The 15,100-nt window shown below is 33.5% G+C and overlaps 1 protein-coding gene across 1 annotated transcript in view; it reads right to left on the bottom strand.

Annotated features, from left to right (window-relative positions):
- Window positions 1–402: 402 nt before the first annotated feature.
- The window catches only part of CNTNAP4 (contactin associated protein family member 4), a 294,703-nt gene continuing 280,005 nt past the window's right edge, over window positions 403–15,100 (bottom strand). The window contains exons 21-24 of the mRNA XM_087715908.1: window positions 14,206–14,293; window positions 7,365–7,586; window positions 6,337–6,408; window positions 403–3,356 (exon numbers count right to left, since the gene is read on the bottom strand). Coding sequence (XP_087572034.1) covers window positions 3,163–3,356; window positions 6,337–6,408; window positions 7,365–7,586; window positions 14,206–14,293 — 576 coding nt within the window. The 3' untranslated portion in view covers window positions 403–3,162. The remainder of the gene's footprint in view (window positions 3,357–6,336; window positions 6,409–7,364; window positions 7,587–14,205; window positions 14,294–15,100) is intronic.

Below are 15,100 nucleotides of genomic sequence, written 5' to 3'. Positions count from 1 at the left end.
GCAGCTGAAACTGAATTACTCCTTGTTTACATGAATTACTCCTTGTTTACATGAATTGTCTCTGCAATGCACATTTTAAAAATTGAATGATTGTAGTTGCCCTATTGACTTTTTTTGAGAACCCCTAAAATTCTCCTGAAACAAAGAGGTGGGGAAAGCTGACTAGTTGATAGGACTTTAGAGCCAAGAGGAAGCTGGGGAGGGAAGATCAGTATCTTATATATTTATGCCAACTAACTGCACAAATTTTACACAATTATTGGCATACATTAATTCCAAAATTAGATAATGGCATATAAGTAAACCTTTAAGAAAAAACAAACCATCTCTAAGATTTTTTTCAGTATTTCTGCATCCAAAAGTCTCATTTGATTAAAAATTGTATTATTTATATATTATAATACCTAGATTAGGACAATGCACTTTAAATAATAATGATTACAAAACACCACATAATAGCTTGGACATTATTAAGCCTAATGGGAGACTAATTACTGTGACTTAGTAGTTCTTATGTACTGTATATGTATTGAAGCCAAAAATCAATTAACCCAATACCTTATAATCCTCAGATCTGACAGAGGGAGCCAATTATATAGGCCCTTATTACCCAATGGTTGTTGACTATGACAGCCCCACAGGGTGATATAAGGATCTTGAAGTTAGGACTCTAGCAATTATATTCAGGCCAATATTTAGAATATACAGGTGGTGTATATTTCAACAGCACCTGCCACAATGAACATATTACAATCTGAATTTTGTTGAATTGCTGGGCTAACCATGCAACAGCTCGGGATAGAGCAGGTTACATTCACACCAATTGAATCCCTGTTGGTTCTGAGCACCTAGAGTTTCCGATGTGCATCCTTAGTCTCAGCAACTTGTAACATGAATTGCAGTACAAGTAGCCCTTGATTTATGCCCACAATTGAGTCCAAGATGTCCACTGCTAAACAAGATCGTTAAATGAGTTTGAGTGTTGATCGCATGACCATGGAGATGCTGTCATGTGAAAAACAGTCATAAGTCACTTTTTTCAGCACCATTGAAACTTCAAAAGGTTACTGAATAAATGGTTGCCAATTGGGAACTACCTGTATACTGTATGATGATTTGTTCTGCTTCTTCCAGAACTACATCAAACTCTATTTCCTGTCATTAGTAAGAGCTAACAATCTTTTTGAATTTTCAGACACTATTCTTGGAGTTAGCTTGCAGATATTTAGCTGTAAGATATTGAGTGTTGAGTTATAACACTGATCAAGAGCTAACATTTTCCCCTTGTCTATATGAGTTTGGTATTCAAGCATATAGTTCAACACAATGGGACACTGCCATTGTTCTCTTTTCAAATGCTGAAATCAGAATATAGAAATACGTATGGGGGGGCTCGATCCTCAAAGTGGACCATTTCTTTTTAAGGAAGTAGAGAACGCAATTCCAATTGACTTAGGTTTACAGTATGTGGGCCTAACTACAATATCAAAAATTATTCAGAAGTAGTCTTGACCATATACAATCATAATTTCTTCTATAAATGAAACTATATTTTCATTTTAAGGCCGCTTTATGTGCTACTGCTTTATGAGCCAAATTAACTTCAGTGGGTAGTTCAAGAGTGGCAGCATAACCAACAGATGACTTTTAGGAATACAGATCAGTGGTGGGTTTCCATTTTTTTAATAGTGGTTTACTCGTGTGCGCATGCATGCTCAATGCACATGAGCTTCCTGCCACAGCTACTACCAGTTCACCCGATCTGGACCAAACTGGCAAAAACCCACCTCTGATACAGAGAGTCTTTACTTAACAACCATAATTAGGCATGGAATTTTGATCATAAGTCATTGTGGTCATTAAGGTCATTTTTACAATAGTCATTAAGCAGATCACCATGGTTGTTAAGCAATCTATGTGATGTTATTCATTCTCCCGAATGGGTGCTTTCTGCTGAAAACCAACAAAAAAACACTGAAAACTGACAAAAGAAAAACATTGTCACATTAATGTTGGATGCTGCAACTGCTAGTAAATGTGAGCTGGTTTCTAAGTGCCTGAAATGCAATCACGTGACCACAGGGTTATAACATTATAACTGAGGATGAGATGTACATAACTTATTTTATCTGTTGCAACGTCAACCAGTCATTAAGCAACTGATTGTTAAGCAAGGACTGCCTGTAGTACAGATAAGCCATCCTTAGGTAAGTCTAAAGCTTCTGAATCATTTTGTATGCCACCTTTCATATATATGAGTGCTTGGGAGTTTTTGTGTATCTTTGGGAGTGTGTATGTGTTTGTGTGTATGCACCTCCCATCTCAAGATTACATAAAATGGTAATCTGCTATACATTCAAGCTGTAGTAACATGTCAAGAAAACCGAAAGATATCCATTCATAATTTGTGGAGAGTTTAAGGTTTGGATTCCTTAGGTGACTACCCTGTTATTCATTTTGACTACTGTGTATTACCACCAGATTTTCATTCACACTTTGTTTTTCATACAAACAAGCTTTTAAAGTAATACTGAGTTCTTTATCACCAGATTGTAACAGACTTGCTGGGTGATGCAGGAGAGGATTGTTGATGAAGATAATGATGTATAGTGTGTGTTGTTGCTTAAAAAAAAGGAAAGAAGCACAAACACTTCAATTTGGAAGTCTGCACTCTTAAGCCAGTTAATTCTTAAGCATGCATACCTCTGGTTTGCAAAACAGCCCAATGGTATCAAAGAAAATACTGTAGAATATTTAAACAAAATTGCTTTAAAAATAGATGTCTTGGAAGGATGGACTGAAAGAAAGAACACAAATGACCTTTCCCCCCCCATTCAAAACTCATGATACGTATCAAGTTTAACTTTCAGTTTAGAAAGTCACAGCAGAAAGGCTGAAAACTACCAACAATGGGTTTGGTTACAATATCTAATTCACTCTCACATAAAATGCATCTATGTTATAATAGCTAAGGAATGCATGTCATTTAAAGAGGCTTGCCATAGCAAACACCAAGACTGAACATATGCCGTTTAATAGATTTCCAATCTATTTTGTGTGTTCTTCAAATACAACAGTTTCTTTCTTTTTCCAGTTGAGAACTTGGTTAGCAAATAAGTCAGACTGTCTTTTATTCTGATTAAACTAGATCAGAAAAGCAAATTAGAAGAAATACTCCTTTTGATTTTCATTGATTGTATTTTGCACGTTGATCTCATTTTTCAGGACAGTCTCTGCACTATCCTCATTTTCTGATCCCTTCACCTCCTTCTTTTTATATACATTTTTCTTTTTATAAATCCGTACAGCAATGGCCACAATGCAAAGTGGAATGAATATCACTACAGCAATCACACCTGGGGAGAGAAAAGAAAATAACAAAGTATATTTTGTAGCACATCCAAAAACATAGCATAATTATAGATTCTTGTAGCCCATTACACTAGAGAATATATTGCTATCTTAATTTAAAAATATACTAAAATACATTGCAAGACTAATGATGATGTTGGCACTGATGATGTTATCTAGTTTGGTAATGCAATGTTTGCAAGAAAAAAACCAGCTCAGAGAGCACCAAGACTGCTGAGCTACAAATACTATCTTCTGTTCATAAGAGCAAACGGTCCCATAGCAAAACACAAACATCATTTTAAGGCCACATTTATGTATATATGTAATTTTTAAAGCTTCTTTTAGGCAGTTATATAAAGAAATCTGTTATAGATTTCCTTTATTTTAAAATACATCAAAATGAAATCCATTGCCATCTACTTGACTCCGCCAGAAAGAATTCATTAAAGCTATATATTTAGGAACATTGAGTAAATATCAGCATTAATCAGGGACATTTCCAAACAATATTTATTTGAATAAGTTATGATGCAACTATAAACCATTTCAATAAGAAGCTATGGGGGAAGCTATGCAAGAAACTTATTATAATATAGACATTAGAAGAAAATATGTATAACCATATGATAAGAACTGATCCAGATTTTCTGTAAATTTTATTTACTGTATTTACTAGAAAACCTCTTCCCCAGTGCTTCATCATTTAACACATATTTCCTTTCCTAAATAGAAAAACAGAATGATAAAGGGAGAACATTGGAAGCAGCAGCAACCTCTGACTACCAGCTTCCCCACTGAATTTCATTTTGAGAAGTTGGCAGAAATTGCCTCCCTCCCTTTCTTTCCCCTTCTCTTCCCCTTCCTTCATTCCTCTCTTTTTTCAAATAAATACATAAATGTTTTTTTCTGAATAAGAGAGCGAGCAAAGGATTGCAAGATTGACTTGGAAATTGTCACAGAATGTTGAAAATAAAGATCTCATCACCATAGAAGCAGCACAGCAGCAGCCAGTAGCATTGAAATAGCCACAGCTTCCCCAACTTTCATTTTTTTTTTGGAAGTCAGGGGTCTTGGATTTTTCACACATTCAGTAGGTCCATTCAAAAGGACTTAGTTTCAAAAATTGTTTCCCTTTGATGCAGTGTTTCACCCAGTTAAAAGGCATGATAACAAGAATTTTTGTAAGATATAGATTTATTAAATTTATACAGGTGCAAATCTCATTACTGTGACATAATTAAAAATGTTATGAATTAATATTTTATAGTGCCCATTTGCAACTTATGCTTTTGTATTACATAATATACTCACAGCCTAAAATTGATTATGTTTCTTTGTTCTTGCTATTATTAAATTATAGATGGACAGACTTTCATTATTTCAGAATCTACTGATTGTATGTGTGTGTTGGAGGCAACGCCATAATGAGAATGAACAAGTTATTAATTAATATTCAAATCATCAATACATGGACATAGAAGTGAATAAAGCTGGAGTACAATTACAATTGTTTATTTTTTTAATTGAACATGAGTATAGTTGTACCATAGCTTATACTAGAAGGAAAAACAGGACAGGTGGTAGCTTTATGAGCATTGGTGATAAAAGCTCTCTGGGCACGGTGGAATCTTCATTTAGCATTAACAGATCTCACTAAGGCTTAATTACATCTTACTATAGCTACAAGAAAAAATTTTCACTAGCACAATAATGTCATTCTAGAAATGTATTGTATGAATTATATAACCCACTAACCTTACCATAATAGCATCTGGCACTGAGATAATGTTACAAAGAAGAATCACCAACATAACCCAGTAATACTCCATGAGTTATTATCTTCAGTCTAAAGAGACTTCATGATCTAATTTTGTCTTTTTTCCACTAGGGCATATTTCCTGAAGTACGTTGACTTGGCCTACTAATAGGGTACTTACTCTCTAAAAATGCTACTGATAGATGATATGAATAATTTATTCCCAAATTACATACAGTCCATCTCTAGTCTTCGAGTGACATTCTTCTAAAATTGAATCCTTTTGGAATGGAAACTTCCGGTGCATTATGAACTTACTGTTTTGTTCTTCTTTAATTGGGACTTGAAGACTGCAATCTTGTATAAGTAAAGCTTTTTGAACTTATATTTTGAGTATTTGCCTTACAAAAACCTTGCAGAGTTAGGGATGTATTAAACTCCAAATAATTCAATCTTAGGTTGTACCTAAAGGGCAACTGAAGGGAACACTGCCAAAGTATACCATCTTAAGTGTTTTAGCCAAATATAAAGAAAGAAGAATATGAATCTTAAAGTATTGCTACATAAAATATTATAAGTCTTCCAATACTGTATTGAAATGCCATCAGTATGGTTTTAAATGAAAAATCAGTACATACAGTAAATAAAATGATACAATTTCAAACAATTTGAAAGATAGCAAAATCACTATCTGGCATTGCTGCTGCATAAAAATAAAATTATATTGCAAAGTCCCAACTCCCACAGAGGTCTTTGGAATTGTTTCAGCATGTATCTACTGTATATATACATTTAGTAGACAGATTTTGGGGTTTGATTGTAATAGACACATTCTCAGTAAGTCAATGTTTCCAACAAGAACTCAAACCACCGTTGCAAATATAGGATTACTAAAAGGATGATTTTAAAAATAAAAAAACATGTACTTAAATGGTTGAAGAAAATGAAACATTTATAAAGCATTTGTTTTTAAATCAATACTGTGAAAGATTGAGATTTTTTGAGGAAAAATTGGGTCTATATTTCCACTGCAGCTTGAACACATGCCTGAAGATATATAACCATTTGTGACTGCCCAATCTAATTCTATCAGCTTCTAAAACATGTATACAATGTTAAACAAGTTAACAATGTAGCAGCTTATTCAGTTATTTGGGTGCTCAGCTTCAGCACTTAAATTTAAATATTTAAAATGGTACATACAATGCAATTACAGTTCCTCTTACCCCCAATAATTGCAGAATCACTCCTTATTACATTAGCTAATGGTTCTCCTTCATCCCTTGGTCCTGAATGATCTGTGCCAGAAACAAAAATAAAAGACAGAGACAAACAGAGAACAGGAATTTCAATATATCTGCATTTAAATCCACAGATCCAACAGAGGCTACTGTATCTATTAATGTAGGTGTTACATATAACATAGAATTATAAAATAGGAACACACACATTAAAAGATTATTATAAAGCTATTGACAAGGAATGAATGATTGGCTTGGACATGGTGTTTATGAAAAACACACATTCATATGCATACAAGACGGGTGAAATGCTCTGAAGTCTGCTACTGGTTCTCTTCGAGCTCATACACATCGGATTAAGAAGCCTTTTCTGAGTCTACAAAAGTAAGTAGAACAGCGAGGGAGAGGAAACAGCTGTGCCGCGCTATTTAGATAAATCATGTGGCACAGCTGATTGTTGCATATTGTCGAATATAAATCATGTGGCACAGCTGATTGTCGCACAGTTGGTCATCAGAAATTTTTAAAAACTTTTTTAAAGCATTTTTTTCAGGTGAACCAGTAATAAAAAATGCTTAAAAAAAGTTTAAAAAAAGTTCTGATGATCAGCTGTGCAACACGATTTCCAGCAAATATAAATTGTGTGGCACAGCTGATTTTCGTACAGCTGATCATCAGAACTACCAGTTTGCCCGAACCAGTAGTAAAAAAATGCTTTAAAAAGTTTTTAAAAGTTCTGACAATTAGCTGTGAGACAATCAGCTGTGCCGCACAATTTTTAGCATTTTTTTACTACCGGTTCGGGCAAACTGGTAGCATTTTTTACTATTGGTTTGGGCAAACTGGCCTGAACCAGTAGCATTTCACCCTGATACAAGATAGGAAATGACAAAAATTGAGGAAAGCCTCAATATATGCACTTTTGGCATATGAAAAAAATGACTGAATTTCTGAAATATGGTCAAGTATTCTTTTTCAGAGAATAAAATTAATGAAAGCCTTATGTTTGGTACCTGCAAATGAATGGGTTGTTTCACTTGATGTTGTATCAGCTCCTGTTAATGTCCCACAGTTTGATTCCATGAAATGTCCTTTCACAATGACTGGAGCTGAGCTGGGATAGTGGACAGCAGCCTTCAAGGGAGCAACATGATTGAATTGCACTGAAGAGAGGCATCCAATAAACCCCTGAGAGTTTGCCTTTAGAGTATCTGGGTCTACATCACTAGTCTCTGCTAATAAAAAGAAACAGAACACAATTAATCATTGTGAAACACACAGAACAAAGGGACAGTCGAATAATTGAAAAATTAACCTTTATCCCTCAACGTTTCTGCGTGCAGTGACAGCAGAGGCAAATTTACCTATTTTATTTTTGTCTGCTTTAATAAAAACACAAGAAATACATTCCACATTAAAAATAAGTTGGTTTGCTAGAAAAGATATCAAGTTACATAGCAAGTTCCTAAGCATAAATAAGAAATTCTGTTCATGTGGTGAAATAAATTTTCCTTCCTCCCAAATACATTTATAGGAATCAGTATCTGCTACACATTTGTACACACAGCTGTGGAAAGCCTTTCAATATTCAAGTCAAAATGCTTTTAAATTTTACAAATTGCAAAACCTTTTTTTAGTGTTGTGAACATTCTATTTTAATTTTTTCCCTCAATAACATGCATTTCTTCTGCACAAATAGAATAGTTTGACTAAAGGCTTACTTGCATAGGAATCATTTCCATATTACCTTATTCTCAGTTTGAATAGTGAAAAAGTTATATGAATAAAGCTATTCTAATACATTCTGACTCGGATAACATTCACTGGGGGAAATATAATCCTGCTAAGCACACATTTTCTTGCATGCTAATGCCAAACATTGTTTCATTAAAAAAAATCAAATCTGTTGAAAGTTCTGTAATCTATTCCAAGTCCATTTTTTTGCAAATGTTGTAGGTTTATATTAAACAAAGCCTTTTGATGATGGTAATCACTGCTATTGTTTTGGTATACACCTGTATGCTATTTTTTTCTATCTGTAGGATAATGTATGCAGAGTTCCATTTTAACATGCCAAATGAGGATTACATTAAGTTGTGGCAGCATGTCAGATAACGTCTTTATTAGAGCATTTTTTGCATGATTAAATCAAATCTTTGTATAGTAATAGAAAGCTGAAGAAAAACATTCCAAATGGGTGAATGAAGCAAGGAACTTTATACCAGATAGCAGTTCTGAGAATTTAGTCCACAACACATCTGGAGAACACCAGTTTGACAAACACTAATTTCAATACTATTTCAATATTGATGGAATCAATATTGTTTAATAATAAAGTTTGGAGTTAGGATTGGGAAAATCCAGATTTTTTAGCCATAGAACATGAAATAAATTATTTTTATTTATTTTTAATTGTTTCTCCATCAGTCCATATCACTTGATAGAATTATTGCTGTGAGAATAAAATTGGCAGTGCAAGTGTGATCTTAGCCAGTGAGATTCCAGACATTTTTATAATCAACTCTATTTTCACAGATATTTATCTACTAAGATATGTTTTTCCATGACTTAGCAAATACTGAGAACTGATCTTTTCAGAACTTTAGAAAAGGTCGAATGTAGAGCTTGGGGTACAAAGCAAAGACAATTAGCTTTCTCTGATCTAATACCATCCTCATATGTTGAAGGTGACTGACAATAGCAGGAAGGCTTCTCTAACTCTGGAGCCTGCCCATATATGTTGCAAAAGGTTGTTCACTATGCATTTTTGTAGAAATCTGAGCATGATCTTAGCATCCTAGATGTCTTTCTACAATGCAACTGATGTATAAAATAAATGGCACAGATGCTGGTATTGCCATTGAAGATTGCAATTCTAAATATAAGGGCTTCATTTTATGGCATGGATTATAGTTACTACATTTTACTAATTTGTAAGAAGCTTTATACTTTTCATCCCAGACTCATCCTTAAAATGAGAGAATTGATTGAAAGAAATAATTATTGTATGTGTGTACATGTGTAGACATACACATGCAAATCTATAAAATTAGACATCAAAATGAAATATTTCTAGAAGGAAGTTCTAATGAAATGGAATACAGGTGAATCATTTTAAAGTACCTTTTTTAGCTTTATCAGTTCTGAAGGCTATTTAAGCATGCTGATTTAAATATTTATGTATTAAAAAACCTAAAAGAGAAAATTATTTTTGTTTTCATTTTTAATCCAAAAAATTAATAAATAGGATGCACAATCTCTCTCTCTCTCTCTCTCTCTCTCTCTCTCTCTCTCTCTCTCTATCTATCTATCTATCTATCTATCTATCTATACATATATACGTGTATGTGTATGTGTATGTGTATGTGTATGTGTATGTGTATGTATGTATGTATGTATGTATGTATGTATGTATGTATATATGTATATATGTATATATGTATATATGTATATTTGTGTTTAAATGTATGAAATGAAATGTGGAAAGAACAGCAATTTAAGACTACAATCTATAGGAATCTTATAACTTTGACATGTCTTTTGATAGTTTATTTGTACTTAGGGTACTTAGAAAAGGCACACTCATTCTACTTAATGACATTACAAGGGAACAAACAGTCATTTCTTTATTATAAGTTATATTCATAACACGCTACAGAATGTTCAATACAGCAACTTATTATAAAAATTAGGTTCGACTGCTGGCTGGTAGATTCATAAATTTGATTTTAGATATTTCTATAAAGTGTGCATTTACATTGACTCATTTTGTTTGCATGACCTTTTTACACTGCTGCTGAAATTGTTCATAACAAGCACATTTGTGGTAGTTGATATCTACTCAGTAGTAGCATTCTATTCATTTTCAATACCCACAAAAATGTTACTTATCTGTAAATTAATGTACTTAACAAGATATGGTGTACGTAATGTAATATAATGTACTATTTAATATACTTAATGTAATATTTCTTTTGCTTTAGCTTTGAGTTTCACATAGCAAATTCTTAACTCAAATATTATATTTTTTATTTTAAATATCATTATTATTTTTTATCAACTATACTACTAGGATTATAAAATGTGCTGCTTCTATATAATTCCAATCAAGTTAAATTATACCAAGCATTATCCATTTGGATTTAATAGAAGTAAATTGTACAAGTTCCCACAGTGGCTAATAGATCAGTAAGATCTGCTAATTAGAACAGAAGGTTCTCTACGAATGCTTAGCGGGAAAGAGGCAAGACACTTGTTGCTGAATTAATTAGGGCCACAGCTATTAATTTTCATGCTTAACAGTGACTGACTCAATCTGAATGTGAACCCTTTCTAAAGTAGAATCAACCATATGTTTTGCTAGCCTAAATTAATTGAAGTCAATGCCCTATATCAGAAAGCAATATGCTTACTTTCCTGCCCCTTCTAGTCACATTCCTTCTGGTGTCAAAAGAAGTCTACTCTATCCATAGTCTTCCCAAACATTAGATTTATAAAGAAGTGGAAGGTCTATGTTTAGTTCTTCAATTACCAAAGATTCTTATGTCCTAAAAAGAATTCCTTTGCATTACATTAATGCCTGCAGTAATCGCTTCAAGATCACATTTTAAGCACTTGGCTATTCCTCCTTTCCTCACCAGTTTTATTATAATGGATGTTATAGCAACCTGAATACCCTAAATGTACATATTTGCAAAGGGGAAGACATTATGAGTACAGTAGTACCTGGGTACGTGTCCTAAATTGATTCGAAGATGTGTGACGAATACTAAAAAGGGATGAGTACCAAACAAACCATGTGACTTACTACATGACCCTTTGTTTTGGCTAGGAAGGACTTCCTATCTCTTCCTTTTCCTATGTCAGCAACTTTCAGAGCATTGCCAATTTCCTGTCTGCCCTCTGCAGCTTTCTCCTACTTCCTTTTGCAACATGTTAAATACCAGGACAATATTTGTGCATCAAAATGCATTGAGTACCAAGTACTAAGCTACCACTCTATGGTATTGTATTCACTATTACATATTTGAGTAACATTATCAGGAAACGTCTGATAAGTTTGCACATTAAATCCACATAAGGATACCTCAACAATGCTGAAACCTCTCCTGACTAATTTAACATGTCTTTCATGCCCTAGAATCAAAACCTGCTTCAGTTCATGATGAATTAATCTCTACCCATAATGTTTTCTGACTTCTAAAGCAAAAGTAGTGATGTGATGTATTTCACTGAATGAAAATATTTCCTTTTCAATTGATTACTATGTGCTGTAGTCAGGATAACTTCTTGATCTAGTTGGTGGTTCAGTGATCATAATTGCTTGGCCATTTCTTCAAGGAATGGACCCATAAAAGGACTATTTTTTGTTCCTTTTTTTCATTACAGAATAAGCTTACCACTGGACTAGTGAAAGGCTGATGAAAGGAGTTTTTTTTTTGCAAGTTCATTGTTGAAATGTTTGACCTGACATTTTCTTTCTTTTCCTTTCCTTTCCATTCCATTCCAGTGATCACTATACTTTTAACAGTGCTATACTGTTTCTTTTCTGATCTAGCTATTGTGATTTGATTCCTCAGTCATTTAAAACAGGGATCCCCAACTCCTGGTCCATGGACCAATGCTGATCTGCAGCCTATTGGGAACTGGGTCACACAAATGATGACTGTGTGTTCAAAACAATTCTCTCCCCCCAAGTTGCCACCACTGTTGCCAGTCCGTAGAGACAGGAAGGTTGGGTACCGTTGATTAAAGGATCCTCCAGCAGAATCCAGATTCCCATTGATCTACTTATTAACCCCCCCCCAGGTTCTTGAGATACTAATAAAAATGAACTTTGAATTACTTATGTATAACTTTATATAATGTTCAGCATTAAACATTACACAGATAGAAAACACAGTAATGGCCATATAGACAATCTATGTTATTATATTAGTGAAGATACAACCATATTTAACCATTGAATAAAACGCTAATATCAATATGGGTTCCCACATTTCTTTACTGAAAAGCTGGTGAAAGAACCATTTTTAAAGGTTAAATAACAACAGGATCATGGGTATGTGGATTTTGGATAGGGACACTATTCCGAAGGATAAGATGGCCACTAAGAAATCATACCACATTTCTCAAACATGCTTCAGGTCAGGGGTGTCAACTCTTTCTAACTTTAAGAAGGCTAAATTCCACAAGTCTTAAACTTCTCAAGGTTGGACACTCTTCTTTAGGTACTCATAAGACAGCATAATGTTCCCACTTTACTATGCACCACTTACACTCATCCACATTTTTAGTTGCACACCCTCATTTTGCACTACCTGGTCAAAAATTCTACTCACACTTCTTTGAAAGCGATACTATTTAAAACAATGGACATATTGAAATAAAAATGAAAGTTTGAGACGATAAAAACTCTGAAAGCAAGTAAGCAGATGGGATCAGAGAGGTACACACATAACTAAACTTACTGAATACAGATGCCTTTTTTCCCCATTAAAGAATGACAGACAAGGAAAGTGTTTTGTTTCCTTGTTTATTTGCATGTTCAGTCTTTGAAAATTTCAAAAAAATAAAAATAAAAAAGCAGGCACATTGATATTCTTTAAATGGAAAAGCAGCCCCCAGAAATTGTTTGCATTAATTTTTCTGCTTTAGGAAGTTGTTTTATTCAGAACTGCAGAATCAGCTTTCAGAGGAGTAAATAAAGAGACTTCTTGCCTGCACATACTGTACTAACCAACCAACTGAACTTTAGATCAAAGCCAATATTTCATCTACTTTTTGAAAAAAAGAAAAGCAAGAGATTTGATATCAAGGAGAGAAGGAAAAAAAAAGTTTTAAAATCTGTCCTTTTATGTCTTCATTCCAAAACAGCAGAACAAAAATAATAAAATTATCCAATCTTGAATATTTACATAACATTAATTTTATTGTTTGATTTTACAAGTCAGCTGAGACTTTATCTGTTGTTCATGTTTGATGTGTTCTACTGAAATACATTAAACTTTAAAATGCAGATTAAGAAGTTAACAGGTATTATTATTATTAGATTTATTTTTATCCTGTCCTCATTTTTAAAAAAATATTTGATCAACTCAAAGCAATGAACTTAACTAATACTCTTGTAGGTGTGGTTAGATATGTTTCATGCAGCAAGTCAATGTACAAGACCAGGTTTATTTTCTTCTTAACTGTTTGCATTTTTCTGCAGTCTCATATTGTCTTCCTGACATCAAACAAAGATGATTGATGGTTTGGGCTGAATAGAATGCCACACACTTGGGTGCCATAACTGTGATTTCATCATGTATCTTTCAGTATCACATATCTCTCAATCACGCTCTATGGGTAAATCCATTAGAAACAGAACTTTTCTGACTAGAGCATTGTTTCTCAACCTTACTGTCTGTGGAATTCTGGAAGTTGAAGTCCAAACACCTTAAGTTACCAAGGTTGAAAAAGACTGCACTAGAGCATATTGTTCAAAAGGAAAAAAAATTTGCAGTTGGAGCAACCCATTCATTGTCGTTTTCCATAATTTGAATGTGATTTAGCTTTTTTCTTTGCTGGATTGTACTAAAAATGCCATTTTCATTATGTCTGATTGCAAAATGGAAAAGATAAGTATGAAATTATTTTTAATGGAATCCACTTGCTCATCTTGCTAGAAGCACTAACCAGTGATTATATATGCACTTTGACAAGAATGAAGCTTCCACCTTGATTGTCACTCTCTGCCTAATCAAATGTGAGAAAGAAATGTTTCTCAACAAGATTAAGGTTATTATTTTATATCTATCTCTATCTCTATATACACATCAGATGGCATTTTATCTTTTGCGCTATACTTACCAAGTATCTTTCCCAGGAAGAGGGACTTGATTGTGTTGAACTGAATATCTGAAGACAGAAAGAATTTCATCCTTTCATGCTGGTTAACCTTCAGTATGGTCCCACATATAATTAAGGGAGGGAAAAGAGAAATAGAAAAAGGAAAGAAAGGCTTATTACTGATGTCAGAACATTTAAGGGAAGAAAGCCATAATATTGTGTCATTCATGAAAATGAAGGTGATAGTTTCCTACACAATGTTTCATTCATCTTCCTAACACCTTTGTAAATTAATCCATTTTGATAGCTTCTTTTTATACATTGTTAAGTTTAGTATAATTGACACCGTTTCCCTTCTAAATATAAAGTTCTTACTTATCTGAGAATGAACATACATACATGCATACATGTACACACACACACACACACACACACACAAACACATACACACACACACAATATCATATATATATATATATATATATATATATATATATATATATATATATATATATATATATATATATATATATATATATATATATATATATATATATAACACAATATATATAACAATATATAAAGGCACAGTAAAAATATTGTGACGAGCCGATTGACAGATAATGGAAGCTTTTAGCTTCCTCCCATAATTGGGGCTTACCAGGGGTTGTCACTGTAAATATATACCTTGTTCCCTGGCTTCAGCTGATAAGGAGGCTTAATGGCTAAGACGTTTGCCTAAGATGCAATACAGCACAGGTTCGTGACACTAAATATATATAGCTAGCTGATGAGAGCTAAATAGCTTGAAATAGATCTATACTAGTCTCCCTTTATTTATTTATCAGCATAAATATAATATATATATATATATGATTTTTACAACCCCCGGTATGCCCAAATATGGGAGGAAGAT

This window comes from Thamnophis sirtalis, unplaced genomic scaffold, assembly GCF_051295495.1.
Source record: "Thamnophis sirtalis isolate CommonGarterSnake01/CBP01778 unplaced genomic scaffold, rThaSir2_p1.2 scaffold_5, whole genome shotgun sequence".
Classification (NCBI taxonomy): domain Eukaryota; kingdom Metazoa; phylum Chordata; class Lepidosauria; order Squamata; family Natricidae; genus Thamnophis; species Thamnophis sirtalis.
This window is presented reverse-complemented; position numbering and strand designations above follow the sequence as displayed.